The sequence below is a fragment of the Echinops telfairi genome, unplaced genomic scaffold, assembly GCF_000313985.2.
Source record: "Echinops telfairi isolate 266 unplaced genomic scaffold, ASM31398v2 ScPeMD7_4225;HRSCAF=4972, whole genome shotgun sequence".
In the NCBI taxonomy this organism is placed as follows: domain Eukaryota; kingdom Metazoa; phylum Chordata; class Mammalia; order Afrosoricida; family Tenrecidae; genus Echinops; species Echinops telfairi.
The window spans coordinates 16,739,438-16,757,151 of NW_022108124.1; the positions used below are offsets into that span (position 1 = coordinate 16,739,438).

The window sequence follows — 17,714 nt, forward strand, 5'->3', positions numbered from 1 at the left end:
AGACATCGGTTGGTGTAAGACATGAAAAAAAAAATTATCAAGGATTCATGAGGGTGGGAGGGAAAAGAAGGAGGAGCTGATACCAAGGGCTCAAGTGGAAACAAAATGTGCTTGACACCATGGATGGATGGATGGATGGTGCTAAGAGCTGTCAGAGCCCTTAATAAAATGATTTTTTTTAAAAAGAAGCAGGGATGTGGCAAACCCCGATGCCCTCGCTAATGTTGTGCTGTTGGGTATTTCCCGAGAGCCAGGTGCTGTGTTGAGACCTCGTGTGTGTGTGTGTGTGTGTGTGTGTGTGTGTGTGTGTTGTGCTGTTATTTCCCGAAAGCCAGGTGCTGTGTTGAGACCTCATGTGTGTGTGTGTGTGCTGTGCTATGTCACTGGCCAAGTGAGGAGACACACACAGACTCCAAAAAGAGGCAGGGACGGCTCTGGAGAGGAGGGGTCATTCTTGCTGACCGGGCTAGTGCACAGCAGAGAGGGCAGGCGGCTTCGAGTAGGACCTCAGAATCAGTGGTCTAGCTACTGATGCAGGGCAAACTGCCCCAGACCCAGAGACTTAAAAGAACACAGGCTCGTTTCCTGACAGCTGCTGTGAGCCAGCCGTCTAGGCTTGGCTGCCTGGAATTTTCTGCCCCGGGTGTCACAGGACCGGATTCAAAGTGTCAGGAGGGGTGCCCTCTCTGATCTCCTCTCTGGCTGGGAGTCCTCGTCCAAGCTCCTCAGTCTGGGTGCATGCGATGCGATGATTGAATGTGAAAGAAGATGGATAACAAGTGAAACATTCAAAACAGCCCATTGCTGGGGAGCCAATTCCTGCTTATTGTCAGCCCACGGGGAGCCGTCGGGACTGACCCTTAGGGTTTCCAAGGCTCTGGGCTTTCGTGAAGTGGCTGCCACGGCTTTCTGGCCCCTGGAGTGGCTGCTGGGTCTGCACCCCCACCTTTCACATTGCAGAGCTGTGCTATCAGGCCGCCTTTTAAACGAACAAGTCAACGTGAATAGAATCCCGCTGCTTCCCTGAAGACGGCAAGAGGAACAGTCCGGAGCTATTGACTGATTATCTGATGGGGGGGGTCAGGGGGTGGGGTGGAGCTTCCCCTTTACTGTGTTGTTCAGTAATGTTCGCATGTTGCTTAACTTTGTCATCGGGCATATTTGTCGTGGGGGAAATCATAGAAGACACCACATGTAAAATCATAAGGGATGTTACAAAATTCCCACACGGACTTTGGATTGGCTTGTTCTTTCCTCTGCCTGCCTCCCAAAACGTCACTGTCGCTCACGTCCTTGCTCGGCCCGAGGCCTGCAAGTCACCTGGCCTCCTCCTTGTGGCTTTGCCTCCACACCTGTTCCCCCACCACCACCACCAGCCCCTGCGCCTAAACCCCTTCATTCTCTTTCCCTCACCCCCAAACCCGGGCAGGGGCCTCAAGCCGGGCCTCCACACACACATGCTCCACTCCGGGCCTCTCAGCACCTTTGGCATTCAGAGGGTTTTATTTCGACCCGTCTTCGTCCTCGCCGATTCTCTCCCCTTCGCTTGATGGCTGGTCTGCCTTGGTACCTGCCAGTGGCTTTGGGAGGGCTTCACCCCCGTGGACACTAACTTCACCAAATTCCAAATACACCGACTGACTTGCGCGTTCCCTTCCGTAACTGATTCCCACTGCAGTGAAGGCACTTTCCAGAGGCTGACCAGCGTGGCCAGAGGCTGGTGTGCAGATTGGGAAGTGGGCAGATCTTTCCAGAAGGCTTTTCTGTTCACAAGGTAGCTTCCATAAGAACTGTCCTCGCGGGGATGCTCACAAGAGACACTCGGCCGTTGGGGTCCCCGAGCCCCCAACATCAAGCTCTGTGTGGTAATCATATCCACGGATCCAGTGGCGCAAATGGGGGCAATACGATCAAAAGACGTCTTAGCTGTGAGCAAACACCTTGAGAGAATGGGTCCCTGGACTTGGGGGCTGAGAGCCGCAGTCTCGGGGGACAGCTAAGTCAACCAGCAAAGCGTAGTTCACAAAAAGGAAGTAAGTTCTGCATCCTGCCGGGGTGAGCAGGGACTGCTCAGGTGCTTGGCGTGGCCATCTGAGGTGCAGCGACAGATTAGTATAACATCAAAGAGTCCAAGTAAGGGCTCGTCCAAAGGGCTAATGAATCATGCAAACTGCAGCCTCCACTACCCTGAGACAGAAGAACTATAGGAGTGGGTACCAAACAACAACAAAAAACAACCCCAGAATTTCCTTTATCACAGCTATGTATTTAAATTTTTTTTTTTTTTTACAAAACAACCATATCACCTTCAAAGGACTCTCCATGACACTTAATGCATTTGTCAAATCTGCAATTCTGTTCTTGGAAACATTTCTCAAACTCATCTGTTTGGATGGCTGACAGCACCTCCCTCATTTTCTTCCTCACCTCTTCTGCATTATCAAATCGCTGTCCTTTCATGTCCCTCTTCATTCACAGACACAAAAAGAAGTCGCACTGAGTGAGGTCAGGTGAGTAAAGTGTGTGGGGCAAGAGAGGCATGCTGGTTTTTGCCCAAAACTGGTGCACTGAGATGGCAGTCTGAGCAGGTGCATTGTCGTGGTGGCAAAACCAGTCTCCCGTCTGCCACAAATTAGGCCTTTTTTTGTGGCACACTCTTATGCAATCTTTTCAGAACCTCTAAATAGAAAGCTTGATTAACAGTCTGATCTGGTGGAACAAACTCCAAATGCACTACAAGTCAACTTTTTCATCTGTTCGGGACGTCGATGGACATCCAGAACAAGGTTTGTCATCAATCGACATTTCACCTTTTTTGGAACAAGAAAATCACTCATCAATTTCCCCCCGTATCGCTGTCCTTGTAAGCTGTGCTGTGTTCAACATGCCAACGGTTTCTGCAGCATTTTTTCTGAGCAGGAAAAAAAAATCCATATCTGCACGTTATTCTCGTAAATCAGCCATCCCAAAAACCAGGGTTCCAGCGAAACTGCTTTGACGAAAAAATTCACTGTGACCAGAGAGAACCTTCCCAGGTGACACCACTAGGTGCACTAATTCAAAGTGAGTTGCTCCATGCTCACCTAGCGGGGGAAAACTGTGTACTATGAAAGCTCCACTCCATCCAGTGCAATTCCTTCTTTTTTGGGGGGTACCCCCTCATATAGTACCCAACTACCATCATTGATTACTGAGAGGGTCCGCAGAAAGTGGTGGGCAACGGGATAAAAATGCAGAACAAAATTCAAGATCATGAAGAGCTGGTTAGACAGAGGTAGGAGGGGCCCATCCAGACTGGCCCTTAGCCACCTTCACATGGGGAATAAAGCCCACCAGAGGACCACCTTGTTGCCAAACCAGGACAGGCCTACAAGCTGAACAGTCAACTGCAGGAGGGAGTCCACAAGGGTGGTCACTGGCCCCAGAAGGCAGGAAAGGACAACGGATGGAAATGAGGGACCCGAGGAAGAGGGGGACTCTTTTGACAAGGAAGGGCTTCCAACCAATGCGATTAAACAAAATCTGTTACAAAGGGTTGGAGAACTAAAAGGTACTCCTCTAAAATGTCAGCCCCAAAACTTCACAAAGGTGAGCATTCACAGTATTACACAGCACTTTCATACCCCAAACGAAAACCTGCCCTCAAGTCAATTCTGACTCAGAGCAGCCACAGAGGGCAGGGTCAGACTGCTCCATAGGGTTTCCAAGGCTGTCCATCTTTATAGAAGCAGCCTGCCTCATCTTTCTCCCACAGAGCAGCTGTGGGTTCGAACCGCCAACCTTCTCTCCAAAACTGCACTGGCACAAGCAGGTGTTTAACAGGAAGAAGCATGGAGCAGGCTATGAACGTGCTAAAAGTAAGCTCATCCTCTTCCCGCTGGCTGGAACAGAGCGCATAGAAATGACGAGATACTGCCGGGGAGGATCTGCAGACGTGGCCCACAGTTCGAGGTACTGGTAGGAATTCGAGCGGATTCATTTCAGCAGGGCAGCTTGCCCGCCTTATTGCGGACATTTTACATGTGTATGTTCTTGGACTCACCCATTGCACTTCCCAAGAATTGGTGATACATTAATACTCCCACAAGATGTGCTTGGTGCACGTGTAGTTTAAAAGAATTCTGCAGGATGTGCACATGGTGTGCCTGACTGGATGTAAAGAGGGGGAAACGGGGGAACAGTTCTTTATCTTTGAAGAGTGAGAAATTAGGGGCTGAGAAAGGAAGTGTTTTATTTTAAAAAGTCAAAGTATTACATTGGGGGCAGAAGGACTAATACAAAATCTCCTAGCAGAAGGCAGGGGGTTTCGTGCCCATGGGAGGGCAGAAGACATAAACCTGGATTCACACAAAGCAGCAAGCTGGACCTGGGCTTCCTGTGTAACTCTGGAAGCCTCAAAGAATGCCTCCCTTTCATTCAAGGCCTGAACACTATCCATCCTCAAGGCCAAGGAAGTGGTGAGAAAGCGCGTCGTTCATGAGGGCTCTGTGTGTGTGTGCGTGTGTGTGTGTGTGTGTGTGTGTGTGTGTGTTGACATAAAAAGCCACTCACGAGAAATGCAAGCACAAAGCAGGCATCGCATGTTCAGGAAACCCTAAAACAACAGATGAACACAAGGTACTGACCAGAATCCCCGGAAAGCCCCAAGGCCACAGAAACAAAAGCAGAACCGCTCTGTGAGGGCATGCTCACAGCCCGGCCGCCCAGACTCCCTCCCACTGGGGAAAGCAGCCCCACAGACACGGCACAACACCCACAGGCACATGGGAAATGATTCCCCACGAGGGGCTCGCACAGCTCTGCTTAGGGTCCCGTGTGATGCAGACAGCCAGAAGCACAAGCAAACCTGTCTTGGCAGATGCACGTTAGAAGTGAGGGTGATAGAACCTCATCTCACAGGAGGGACCAGTCCCTGGAGAAGGACATCATGCTTGGTCAAGTGGAGGTTCGAGGAAAGAGAGGCAGGCCTTCAAGGAGATGGACTGACCCCGTGGCTGCAACAATGGACTTATACATAGCAACAAAAGAGTAAACTTACTGCCATCGGGTCAGTGCTGACACATAGTGACCCTCCCTCCCCCAAAGGTTTTCTGAGACTAACTGATGACAGTGGGAGAAAGACAAGCCTTTTTCCCTCGGAGCTGCTGCTGGTTCAGAACTGCTGACCATGTGGGTCGCAGCCCAATGCCCAACCACTACACCACGAGCACTCTCTAAGAAAGAGTATAGGAGGCTTATATTAGAAGTGAAAATTATTGTTATTGCAACATTTCACGGCTGGTGAAGTGCAAACCAGAGATTTAGGGAGCTAGAAAACAGATTTCAAGAACTTAACCAGAATTCAGCCCGGAATGTTAAGAGGGGTTAAGCACTGCAGCAGGAAGAGTAGGAAGAGCTAATATAAAGTGATCAGCTGTTCCAAACCCCCAGACGCTCCACTGGGGAAAGTAGTGCATTCTACTCTTGTAAAGAGTTACAATCTCAGGGACCCAAAGCCCATCTGTAGACAACTGGACACTCCCTTACAGAAGGGTCATGGGGAGGAGATGATCCAGTCAGGGTGCACTGTAGCATCAATGAAACATTCAACTTTCCTCTCGTTCTTTACTGCTCCCCCCACCCCCACTATCATGATCCCAATTCTACCTTACAAATCTATCTAGACCAGAGGATGTACACTGGTACAGACAAGAACTGAAAACACAGAGAATCCAGGATAGATGACCCCTTTGGGACCAGTGGTGAGAGTGGTGATACCGGGAGGGTGGGGTAGAGAGGGGGAACCAATTACAAGGATCTACATATAACCCCCTCCCTGGGGGATGGACAACAGAAAAGTGGATAAAGGGAGACGTTGGACAGTGTAAGACACGACAAAATAATAATAATTTATAAATTATCAAGGGTTCATGAGGGAGGTGGGACGGGAGGGAGGGGATAAAATGAGGAACTGATACCAAGGGTTCAAGTAGAAAGGAAATGTTTTGAGAATGACGATGGCAACAAATGTACAAATGTGCTTGACACAATGGATGGATGTATGGATGTGATAAGAGTTGCACGAGCCCCCAATAAAATTATTTTTTTTTAAAAAAGAGTGACAGTCTCAGAAACCCACAGGGCAGTTCTATGCTGTCCTGTAGGGTCACCATGAGTCGGCATAACTCAACGGCACTGAGTTATTTAGTTAGAGTATTAAGTGAAAAGAACAGAGTGCACGGGGGAGAGAAAACGGGTCACCATTTCCCATAATGGACGCCTTGGGCTTGAAAAACACACTAATTCCCGAGCAGGGAAAAGGGAAGAAAACCTCTACGGAAACACATCCTAGTGAAAGGTTGAAACATCCAAGACGCAGAAACCACGTGCACAAGCTTCCCGGGAGAGAACGAACATTATTGGCAGAGGTCTGGCAGGCAAACCAATGAGGAGCTCTCCTTAGCCACCAAGCCCAAGGACCCGCTGCCAACACGCTGGTTCTGACTCACAGCGACGCGGCAGGCAGAGCAGAACTGCCCCCAGGTTTCCAATCTTTACAGAAGCAGCCGCCTGTCTTTCTCCTGCAGAAAGGGCCGTGGGTCTGGGCCTTAGCGGCGGGTTTACCCACGAGGTGGACGGACCCAGTGGCTGCAACGGCGGGTTCACGTGCTAACAGCCCTGAGGATGGAGTCAGACCAGGCAGTGTGTCCTTCTGTTAGAAACAGGGTCGCTGGACCGGAGCTGACTGGACACTGGGCCCCACTTTTCTTAGCAGCCATAGATGTGAAAGGACAAGGAACAGTAGCCTTAAATTGCTGGGGCAAACATAACCGTTTGTCGAAAGATAAATGGGGGGCCCTGGTGGCTCGGTGGGTTAAGCGCTGGTCAATTCCGGTAGATTGAACCCACCGGCCACTCCCCAGGAGCAAGACCAGGCTGTCTGCTTCCGTGAAGATCCACGGTCTCAGAAACCCTCTCTCGGGACGCTGTGGGTCGGGATCCGCGTAATGGCGGTAGTGGGTTTGGGTTTGGTATATAAGGACTTCTAAAGTTGGAAAAGCGGCTCAGGGCTTAGCATTCCTGAGCCTTTGCTGAAATACAGGATGGACTTCAGACCCAAGGAACGGAAGCCAGGAAGCAACTCTGCGTGAAGGCGTTTTTCAGACATGAAACCCTAGAAGTGATCCGACGTCAAGGTCACGGAATGGTGCGTGTGGGAACGAGTGAAACGGTGCACGGGTTGCTGTGTATGTTCTCAACAGCAAGAAAATGAAATTACATTAAAAAAAATTTGTTTTGAAAAGCTGAAAGTCTTAAAACATGTTGGCAAAAGTGAAAAATCAACAATCAAAAATTTCAATTTGGAGAGTTTAGTTTCAGGGCTTTAAGGTGTAACATATGAAAATAATAATAATTTATAATTTATCAAGGGGTCACGGTAGGAGGGCCGGGGAGGGAGGTTAAAAAGAGGAGCTGATACCCTATTTGATACCAAGGGCTCAAAAAGAAAGAAAATGATGCCAACATATGTACAAATGTACTTGATACAGTTGATGTATGGATTGTTATGAGAGCTGTAAGAGCCCCCAATAAAATGATTTATTAAAAGAAAAAAGAATATGACCAGGAAGAAAAAGAATGTTTGGAACCTGATTGTGGTAGCAATTGTACCATTCTGCTTGACGTGATTGAACTGTGCAGTGATAGGATATGTATTAACTCCCAATTAATGATAAATTTATCAAAAAAATAATATGAAATGCAAATATTTGGAACCAGTCATCAAAGTCCAGCTGGAAAAACCGGAATGAAAACATAAGCTTGTTCTACGGCTTGAGCGGTGATGAAAACACTCATGGGCTCTGGACTTGGTAAGCAGAGTTGTATGTAAAATGCTAAGAGAAACCACGGAAAGAATGGAGACAGGATGTGCAACTGCCGGACTCCAAAGGCTCACTGCCGCTGGGTCGATGCCAGTGCACATTGTTGTGTTGATTGGGTTCTGACTCATAGCAACCCGATGTACAACAGAACACACCCCTGCAGGGTCCTGTGCCATCCTTACAATTGTCCTATGTTTGAGCCCACTGTGGCTGACTCAAGGTGACCCTGCAGTAGGGCAGGGCAGAACTGCCCTTGTGGGTATTTTTGAGTCTGTGAGTCTCTCTGGGAGTAGAAAGCTTCATCTTTCTCCCTGGGAGTGGCCGGTGGTTTTGAACTGCCGACCTTTTGGCTCGCAGCCCAACACATGAACTACTTCCAAACTCGTTATAGCAAACCAGGAATTAAAGAAAACCCGATCAAAATATAGAAAGAAGAGCAAAGAAAACCAGCAGTAAATAGGAAACAGATTGGGGAAGAAAAAAAATGAAAACATGACAATATGTGGCAATGGAGCTTACTCTGTTGTTAAAACACAGAAAGCCCAGGTGACATGTTAAAATCGGTGCTTTCTGGTGAAAGATGAGTGGTTTCTGCCATGGAAGACTAAGCAGAGCCGCAAGAAACAAAGTTTTCAGAAGGGGACTACAGGAGGCTGTGACCCTTGGGAGAAAAGTAACAAATGTTTCTGAGCTGGAGGCTGGTGGGAGGAGGAGCCCGTGCAAGGAGCTGGGAGCACCAGCGGGACTCGTGGGTGGAGGGTGGAGACTGTGCACTCCCTTTGTGTAGTCCCCACCCCCATGGGCTCTGGGATAGACCTTTGGCTAATGGGAGTGAGTGGAGCCATCAGCAGCAGTTTGGCGAGCCCTTTCTTGCTACTGAAGGTTAAGGAAGTGCAGGCTACCTTGCTGCAGAGAGGGGGTGGGGCAGGGCGCTGGAAACAGGCAAGGAGGAGGCACCCACCCGCAGGCTCACAGCATGCTGGCCTCCTTAAATTGCATGCCCTGGGTGTCCTGCTTGCCCCAACCTAATCGAAGGCCAGAAGGTCCTGCGTGCAGACAGGGGCCACATGGAGGAGAACTGGGGCACACCAGCCAGGGGTGCAGCCACATGGAGGAGAACTGGGGTACACCAGTCAGAGGTGCAGCCACATGCGGCGCCCTGAGTGACCCACTGTGACATTACATGAAGCTAAGCGAGAATTCCGTCGTTGACCCCTGGGGGCGGGAGTACCAACGTGTTTGAGGCCGACCAGTGTGCTGGAGTTTGTTAGACTTCAACAGATAACTGGTCCAAATGGGTCCACAGACCGAACCCCAACTCCCCTCTGCCCCCCGACTTGGGGCAATGCAAGCGCAGGGGGAGAGAGAGCTTGAACTGAGCGTGTCTGCCTGCCGTCTGGGAGGCTGGGGCCTTTTATGGTACAGCGATAGAAACTCAAGGGGACTCTTCTCTCACTCCTGAACAGGCCCGAACTCCATTCCTCCTGGATGCACCATGAGAACAGAATAAAAGCAAGCTGACCACTCATTAGGTAAGGGACACATTTGGGGTTTGCCTTTGCCCCTTCCCTGGTCACGGTGGCCCCATTTTCCAATGAGGACAGGGACACTCTTCCAACCTGCGAGGGTCTAAAGGTCGCTCTGGCCAGGGTGCCCAGCTTTCTCCTCGGGATGGGCGAGCGACACTGGGTTGGCTGACCCTCCTTCCCTCCCAGGGCCCATGGACAGGAGAATCCGAAGCCCCTGGGCCTGTGCTATGCGGCTGGCTCAGAAGACACTGCCCCAGAGAGCCTTGGGCCTTCTGGGCACCTCTCTTGTCCTGCACCCTGGCGTCTTCGCTGAATTAAGTCAGACCTGGTTTCCCTTGCCGGCTGTCCAAGAGCTCTGACTCTGTGAGGGCAGACACTCGGCGCTGTCCTTTGTGTTGGCCAGTGTGGAGGTCATGTGGTTGGGGCATGTGATGGCCCCCACAGGATGGTCACTTGAGCAAGGGGTCCTGACTGATCTGTCCGTGTCTCCGGGCCCACTGCCTTAGCGCTCCCCCCTGGAGACTCCCCCCCCCCTCACCTGCTCTTGCTTTACACCATCCCTCTGCTGCCGCCGCCGAGCAGAATGCCAGGCTCATCCCAGCCCTGAACTAAAGGGTGACAGAGGCTCACCCGAGAGCCCCCGTCTGAGCCCATGCACGAGAGGGCTGTTGCTGGCACCCACCCGGGGCCCAAGGTTGTGAGGCATGTAGGTGGGCATACAAGTCATGGATGGGAACACCCTAGACCAGCGGTTCTCACCTGTGGGTCATGACCCCTTTGGGGGTCGAACGACCCTTTCACAAGGGTCACCCGATTCATAAAAGTAGCAAAATTACAGTTATAAAGTAGCAATGAAAATAATTTTAAGATTGGGGGGTCACCACAACATGAGGAACTGTATTCAAGGGTCGCAACATTAGGAAGTGGTTGAGAACCACTGCCCTAGACCAAGGCTTTGGGGGCCAAGCCGTCAGGTAAGGTAAGGTGCCCGTCCCCACCTCCCAGGAAGCGCGCGCTGTCCGTGGGGTCAGCGGGGCCAGTGTTACCGTTTCTGCAGCACCGTCACAAACTCAGCCAGCCGGTCACGCTCCACCTCCGCAGCTTGCCAGAGGGCCTTGAACTCAGCCGCCTGGGCCTGCCAGCTTTTCTGTTCTGGGGAGTCCGAGAGCCTGGGGCAGGAGTCGGGGACAGAGGACAGCGGTCATCTGGAGGGTGGCCTGAAGACACGCTCGCCAGGGGCTCCGGTAGTGGGAGGAGGGATTGGAAAAGACATCAAGGGCCCCCAGAGACGGCCAGAGAGAAAGGTGCCAGCCCAGCCCCTCCTGCCCAGACCTCTTCCTGGTCTGGCCAAAGTGCCCAAGGCACCACTGAGCGGCTCCACAGGCAGACCAGGCAGTACAGTCTTTGTGTGTGTGTGTGTGTGTGTGTGTGTGTGTGTGTGTGTGTGTGTGTGTGGTGGGGGGCGTCACGGGCAACTCGAGCACCAGCCCCGGGGGCCTGGGCTCTGTCTGTTGGCTATGATACTGGCTTTGGGGCCTGGAGGTGCCCTTGTGTGGGCTCTGGGGTCTGGTCTCCCTGCCTGCCCACTCTGGCCCTCCTGTAGTTCCGGCCTGGCCCCATGCCCGGCCTGTTGTCCTGGAGCCTAGACATCCTTGGCCTTGTGACTTGGCAAGTTTTCTCCAGCACAGGCCCAGCACTTTCCCCCCACCCACGCCCCACCCCCACTTCCCTGCCGCCCACTAGCCTGGCCCCCCGCCCCTCCCTGCAGCCTGGGCCCAGGAGTAAAGGTGAGCTCTGCCCAGGACCCAGTGTGGGCCTGGAGCTGTTCTCTGCCTCACCCCGCACCTCCCCTGTGAGAGCCCAGGTGAGCTCAGAAGGAACCATGGGGCTCAGGGAGGAGGCCGTCCAAAAGCCTGGATCAAGCATGGGGTGGATCTCTTTCCCTCTCTGAACACAGGGGGCTGGTTCCCGTGCTTGGAGGCCCCGGCCACATCCATTCTCGGACGCTGACTTGACTTGCTGCTTCCAGCAGCCAGGGGGTCCGTGGCTGTAGCACAGCCTGGAAGCTTGTGAGCAAGGAGGACCCTGCCTCTAGTGCAGGCCTGTGGAGTCCCAGCCTCTGAGACTCTCAAGTCACCGCTGAGATTCCCCAAGCAGAGGCTCTGTGCCCTCAGTCCCCGACAGCCCTGCGCTGGGATCTCTCCTGCCTGTCCCTGGGGGAGGGGGGCACTGGAAGCCCCCCAGGACCATCCGTGGAGCTTGCTGACTCCTACACCTATGAGTGCAGAGGGCACCGCCACAGGGACTGGAAGGGGGCTTGAGGGGCCAACTGGTCCGCTTCCCACTTGTGAAGAGAAGCTCAGAGGCAGGGCCTGCCCGCCCCCACTGCTGGTGGGACTGGCCCCCTCCCCGAGTGTCTGGGGGTGCAGAGTGGGCCCACCCTCTGCCCAGGGCCCCCGAGACGTACAGGGCTGGCTTGGCGGCCCCGGGGCCTCTGAGCTGCTGGGAGCCAGGCGGGGGAGTGGAAGGTGCTCCGTGGGAGAGAGCAGATCAGAGAGGACGCCAAGATGCCCGGAGCCACACAGCAGGACCCAGGCGTTGCTGGGGCCCCTCAGAGGCCTTGCCTGGAGCCTGAGCTGACCTGACCACGGGAGCCTGGCGCCAGCGGACAGTGGCAGGGCAGGAGGTCGGACTCAGAAGCAGGACAAAACCCCCTTTGTCTGGGGGCTGGCAGGAAGAACAAGGGACCTATTTAAGCCCCGAGGCTTGATTCTATTAACAAAGAAAGGCCGGCTGGGGAGCTGAGGGGATATCAGTGACTTCCAGAGGGGGTGTGGGGGTGGGGGCCCGCATGGCATGACACTTGCCCCCTGGAGACTGACTCTCTGGAGGGGAGGTGCTGCAGACAGGCCCTGGAAGGTTTGCCGGGCAGGAGGACAGACAAGCCTGGCTCTGAAGCCTGCCTGTGCTCTCTCCCTGGGCCAGAGCAAGGCCATCTGCCACCTGGGGAGAGTCCCTGGACCATGGCTGGCCCCAGTTTCCAGTGGGATGCCAGTGTCAGCCGAGCAGTGAAGGGCTGGTGGGCATGGCCGTGAGGGTCTGAGGGTCCCCCGGTTGCATACCTGGGTGAGGCCCCGAGAGGACTGGGCAGGGAGGGCCGCGTGCGAGCAGATTCCACCAGCGTGTGGCCCAGGCTGGTCACGGAGCTGCGCGAAGGTGGAAGGGGCCGTCACAGCGGGAAGGTAGGCTGGACCTCACCCCAGGGTCTGCTCAGCTGGGAGGGGAGCACCCTGGAGCCTGGGGAGGTAGCCTGTACCGGCCCCCACGCTGGACAACCCTGCAAATTGGCAGGCCTCCTTTGCAGAACCCGGACTGAGATAGAACCATGAGAGAGGGCCGAGCCTGCGAGGGTCAGACGCAGGTCTGGGCAAGGCTCCATTTCCAGGTCGTGAACCTGCAGGCTGTCGGTGCCAGCTGTTGCAAAGGGCAGGGTCCCTGAAAACTGCCTCTGGGGCAGGAGCCAGGTCTCTGCAGAACAACCGTTTCTCACGCTCCCACCTGCCATCCCCATCCCGGTCTGTCCTTTCTTACCGAGAAGATCCGAGCCTGGTGGTGTGGTCGCCCACGGAGGCTGGGGACCTGGTCAGGCTCCGCTCCTCTGAGCCCTTGGTGGGGGTGTGGTTGACCTCAGGCCTGCTGGGGGCCTCGCCCAGGCCTTTATTCTGAAGATACTGCGGGAGGTGGGGAGGAAGGGACGTGGGTCTGACCCCCCACATTTTGGCTTGGAGGCCCGGGGAAGGGGGCTGGGGGAGGGCTGGTTTGATATCCTGGCTCTCAAGGACCATGAAAAGGGCCTTCTTTGCCTGAGAGAGAAGGGAGGTTTGTTTGGCTGGGTTGGGGTGGGGGGGTTCGCTGCTGCATGACAATGCCGTCCCATAATGCCTCTCTTCAGAGGGGAGCCACAGAGGGTGGGTCAGAGCCAGGGCCAAGAGGGAGAGAGTGGCACAGCCCTGCCAGCTGAGGCAGGTGAGAGGCGGCTGTCTCCCGGGGGCCACCCTACCTCCACACTGAGGCACTGTTAGGTGGCTAGCTTAGGGACAGAGGGATGGTCCCTCTCATGCCTGCAAAGGTCCCCTTAGAGGAGGCTAGAAAGAAGTCAGGTGGCCATTAGACACCTATGAAGGCCCCAAACTGAGCATGCACAGATACAAGCCCCATGGGCCCAGGTAAAACCAATACCTTGGGCATACCTACCTAAGGTACAACACAGGTGGGCCGAACTCAGCCAATGGGGCCAACCAACACCTTCAACCATGTCTCTCCAGCCAGGGGCGGGCTAGAACAAAGGCAGGAGCATGCCCCAGCATACTCTCTTGCCCTCTTGGTCACTTGCCCTCTTGGCACCCCCTCTTGGTCTGCATCCAGTCTCTTTTGCTCTGCCCTTGCTCAGGGCCTGATGTAAAGGGGGTCTCTAGCATGCATGCCCCTTTATGGCCCACTCCAGGCCTACTCGGGCCCATGGGCGCTCGGCCTCTTGGACCCTGGGGACTCCCCAGTTCCACATGTGTGGGTGCTCTTCTCCATGCGGCTTTCTGTGCCCAGTTATGAACCCCAGCGGGGCTTCCACATGGCTTGGCATACTTTTCAGAAGCAGTATGTCCCCTTTTGAGACTGCACAACCTGTAACATCTCCGTTCCTTCATAAGAACCATGCCACGTGCTTTGGTGTGGATACTTTCAGCGTGTGAAGCTAAGAACTGAGGTATTGCCCACTCCAGAAACCAGATTCTGCACAGGCTGATTTCTGGGCCCACTCCATGAGTTGTACCCCTCCTGGGCATCTTCTGGCTGCCTGGTGGGTGGCCCAGGCTGGAGAAGCCTTCCGAGCCCCCTTGCCTGCCCCTGCAGGTGGCAGGTCCCCTCAATGGGGGCAAAGCTAGTGTGAGCCCTTAAGGGCTTCCATGCCACCAGCCCTCCACCCATGGCTCCCATGGAGGCTAACTGGGCTGGTGGGTGAGGCTTGCTCAGCTGACTAGTGACCTCTGAGGTCAGGGCTGGCCCCCTCTCATGCGCCCAGCACAGGGGCAGTGAGCCTGTGGGGACAGCAGGCCGAGGATGACAGGGTGATGCCCCTGTCAGTACCCATGACCCCTGGTCCATGGCCCTGCGCTCCCCTACCCACCCTGCAATCCCAGGCTGCCCAGGCCTCTGCAGGACAAGCCAGGCTGAGGCTGAGGCTGGGACAAAGGGCTCTTGGGCTCCTACAAATGGGACAGGGCCCCAGGAACAAGGTTGCTCTGTGACATGTCATTGCCACAACAGTCAACTTCTCAGAGGACCATCCATTGGCTTTGAGGCTCCTCCTTTTCCCGAGACCACCATGGACCGCCTTCCATCACCACTACAGGGAGAATTGCAGTGGACCAAAGGGGCCCAGCTCTACACAGCCCTGCGCTGTGCCTTCAAAACACCTGCCTGGACACAACATCTTCAGGGGCTCACCATGATGCAAGCGGCCAAGCTTGCCAGAAAACAAAACAAAAAAACCAAAAAAACTCCCTGCCCTCAAGTCAGTGGGATCCCGAGCGATCCTCTGGGACAGGGGAGAATCATCCCTGCGGGCTTCTGACCCTGTCAACTCTTTCCTGGAGTAGAAAGCCCGTCTTTCCCCAGCAGAGCGGCCAGTGGTTTCAAACCACCGGCCCTGTGAGGAACCATGCATCATGTACCGGCTGCGCCTCCAGGGAGAGCCCGAGGGGTATGTAATTCAGAATTGGGGGTCCAGAAGTCTCTGAAAGAGCTTGGGGCTCAGTAGGGCCTAAAGCAGAGGCGCATCTGGCCAGGCAGAGGTCCTGGGGGAGAGGGGGGTTCGTGCTCGGGCCTGGGGTGAGGAGACAGAGCACCCTTGGAGGAGGGGTGCTGGCAGCAAGAGCTGGGCACATGGTCCAGGGAGGCCGAGGAGGAAGCTGGGCCCTCACCACGGTGTTACCCACACAGGGAGCCCACGGGCTTTGAGGGCTTGATGTGGCTGGAGACAAACACAAGGGGCCACACCCCACTCCAACCGCTTCTACTCGGGCAGTTCCACAACACCACGGTGGGGGAGCTGTTCCCCACTGCACAGCATCCTTCTTCGCTCCCCCACCTCCGGAAAACACAGACAGAAAGAAGTTTGCCCCTCCCGAATGTGGATGCCATTAGCCAGCTTCTTTGATCATGAAGCCAGGTGGGGAATGGGGCCAGCCAGCTGGAAGGGGCCCAGTCCCTTGAGGGATGGGGGCGGGAGGGCAGTGTGACAGGTTCTCAGCAGAGCGGGGACACACGTGAGTTCGGAAAGGAGAGGGCCGGCAAGAGACGGGTGTGGCAGGACCTGGTGTGGCCTGAGCTAAGTTGGGGAAAGGAGAGGAGAGGAGCTGATGGTTTCCTGGGTGCCACTGGGCGGGCTCGCCGGGGCTGGGGGTGGGTGCGGGTGCCAGGGCCCCCTCACCTGCGAGCTGAGCTGCCCGACCTCCAGCTCCAGCTGCCGCACCTTGGCCTCTCGCTCAGCCACCATGGCCCGCAGCTGGGCCACCAGGCTGCTGCTCTGCTGAGCTTCGCTGTGGAGCTGCTGGTCCCGGCGGTGTTGGGACACCCGCGTCTGCTCCTCCTGGAGGCTCAGGCTACCCAGGATCTCCTGCAGCTGCTTCAGCTGGTCCTGGGGGGCCGGCGGGAGAGGGGTGTGAGTCGACTCAAGCCCCTGGGAAGAAGGGAGAGCCAGGCCAGGCCGCCTCCCTTCACCCACTGGCTCCCAGGAGACGCCCCTTTCTGGTCAGCCCTCGGCCCTGCCTTGCCCAACTTCCTTCTCCCTGAGCCTGGGCCCGTGAAGGACATCCAAGAGGCTCTCTGAGACCACAGAGAAGCGCTCACTTTAACTGGTGGGGAGAGACTTGCGTGAATGGAAACCTGGGTCCGCTGTGTCGGGTGAGCCCTCTGAGCCAGGGAGCGTGCGGTCTGAGAGGTCAGCTGGGGACTGAGGCTCATCCCTGGGAGATGCCACCAGGCGATGGCCAGGGCAGAAGCCTTCCTGCCTGGGGTCCACAGGGAAGGACCACACCAGAGATTTGGGCCAGTGGGACTGTTGTCCCCATCGCACCAGCAGGGAGACAGAGGGCCGAGGACACAGAGCGCACGGTTGGCAGGGCTGGTTTGCAGCCTCCCTCCTGCCACGCTGGTGGCGGAATAGGGACCTCAGAGCACACCCTGTCCCCTCTCATTAACACAGGGCGATGAGGCCAAGGGGGGAAGCCACAGGACCACGGCCACGCTGTGAGGAAGGGCAGGTCTGGATGTGTGGCTGCTGTCCTGACTTGTGGAATTATTACTGACTCATAGCGGGGGCCCGAGCCAGCACTGTACCCCCAGGTCTCCCCACTGAGGCAGGCATGATGCCCCTGGGGCTGTTGCACCCCTGGCATGTGGGCACCAGTGTCTCACGGAGGAAGGCCCTGGCTGTTGAATCTGCAAGGCTGTGTGGTCTGCTGGTCAGGGAGGGCTTTTAGTCAGATAAACCCAGTTTCGACCAGCTGAGGAGCCCTGGTGGCTTAGTGGTTATGTGTCAAAACTACCAGCTGATCCTTAGGAGAAAGAGGAGGCTTTCTACTCCTGGAAAGAGTTAATAGTCTCCCAGGAACATGAATGGGAGTGGCGATACAGGAGGGCAGGAGGAAGGTGGGGAGATGAGGGGAGGAAGGGGGAACCGATAGCAAGGATCGATGCATAACCACACCTCCCAACCCAGGGGGATGGACAACAGAAATCACGGGGAAAGGGGGTCAGCGGTTGGTGTAAGATAGAAAAATGATAATAATTTGTAATTTATCTAGGGGTCACAAGGGCAAAAAGAGGAGCTGATACCAAGGGCTCAAGTAGAAAGTAAATATTTAGAAAATGTTAACAGCAACCTATGTGCAAATGTGCTTGCTATAACTGATGTATGGATCATTATGAGAGCTGTAAGAGTTCCCAATAAAATGATATTTTAATAATAATAATTAAAAAAAACACAAAACAAATGGACTATGCTCAAAGACCCTTTACTCTCAGGGTTTAATTTGAACAATTGAGGTCTGTTTTCAGAATGGCATATTTCCCATCTGATTCAGGGTGAGAAGAAATAGTTTGGGGGTGATAGAAAGATATATATATATATATCCATGCAATAAAAAAGAAAAAGAGTTAAGAGTCTCAGAAACCCAGAAACAGTTCCACCCTGTCATACAGGCTCACTGGGAGTCGACATTGACATGAACGTGGTGGGGTTGGCTGTGTGTGTGTGTGTGTGTGT

General features: G+C 54.6%; 1 protein-coding gene across 1 annotated transcript in view; it reads right to left on the bottom strand.

Annotated features, from left to right (window-relative positions):
- The window catches only part of CCDC13 (coiled-coil domain containing 13), a 38,882-nt gene that overhangs the window by 3,425 nt on the left and 17,743 nt on the right, over nucleotides 1-17,714 (bottom strand). Inside the window, exons 8-12 of the mRNA XM_045294994.1 lie at nucleotides 15,879-16,085; nucleotides 12,983-13,122; nucleotides 12,514-12,597; nucleotides 10,438-10,560; nucleotides 8,765-8,768 (exon numbers count right to left, since the gene is read on the bottom strand). Coding sequence (XP_045150929.1) covers nucleotides 8,765-8,768; nucleotides 10,438-10,560; nucleotides 12,514-12,597; nucleotides 12,983-13,122; nucleotides 15,879-16,085 — 558 coding nt within the window. The remainder of the gene's footprint in view (nucleotides 1-8,764; nucleotides 8,769-10,437; nucleotides 10,561-12,513; nucleotides 12,598-12,982; nucleotides 13,123-15,878; nucleotides 16,086-17,714) is intronic.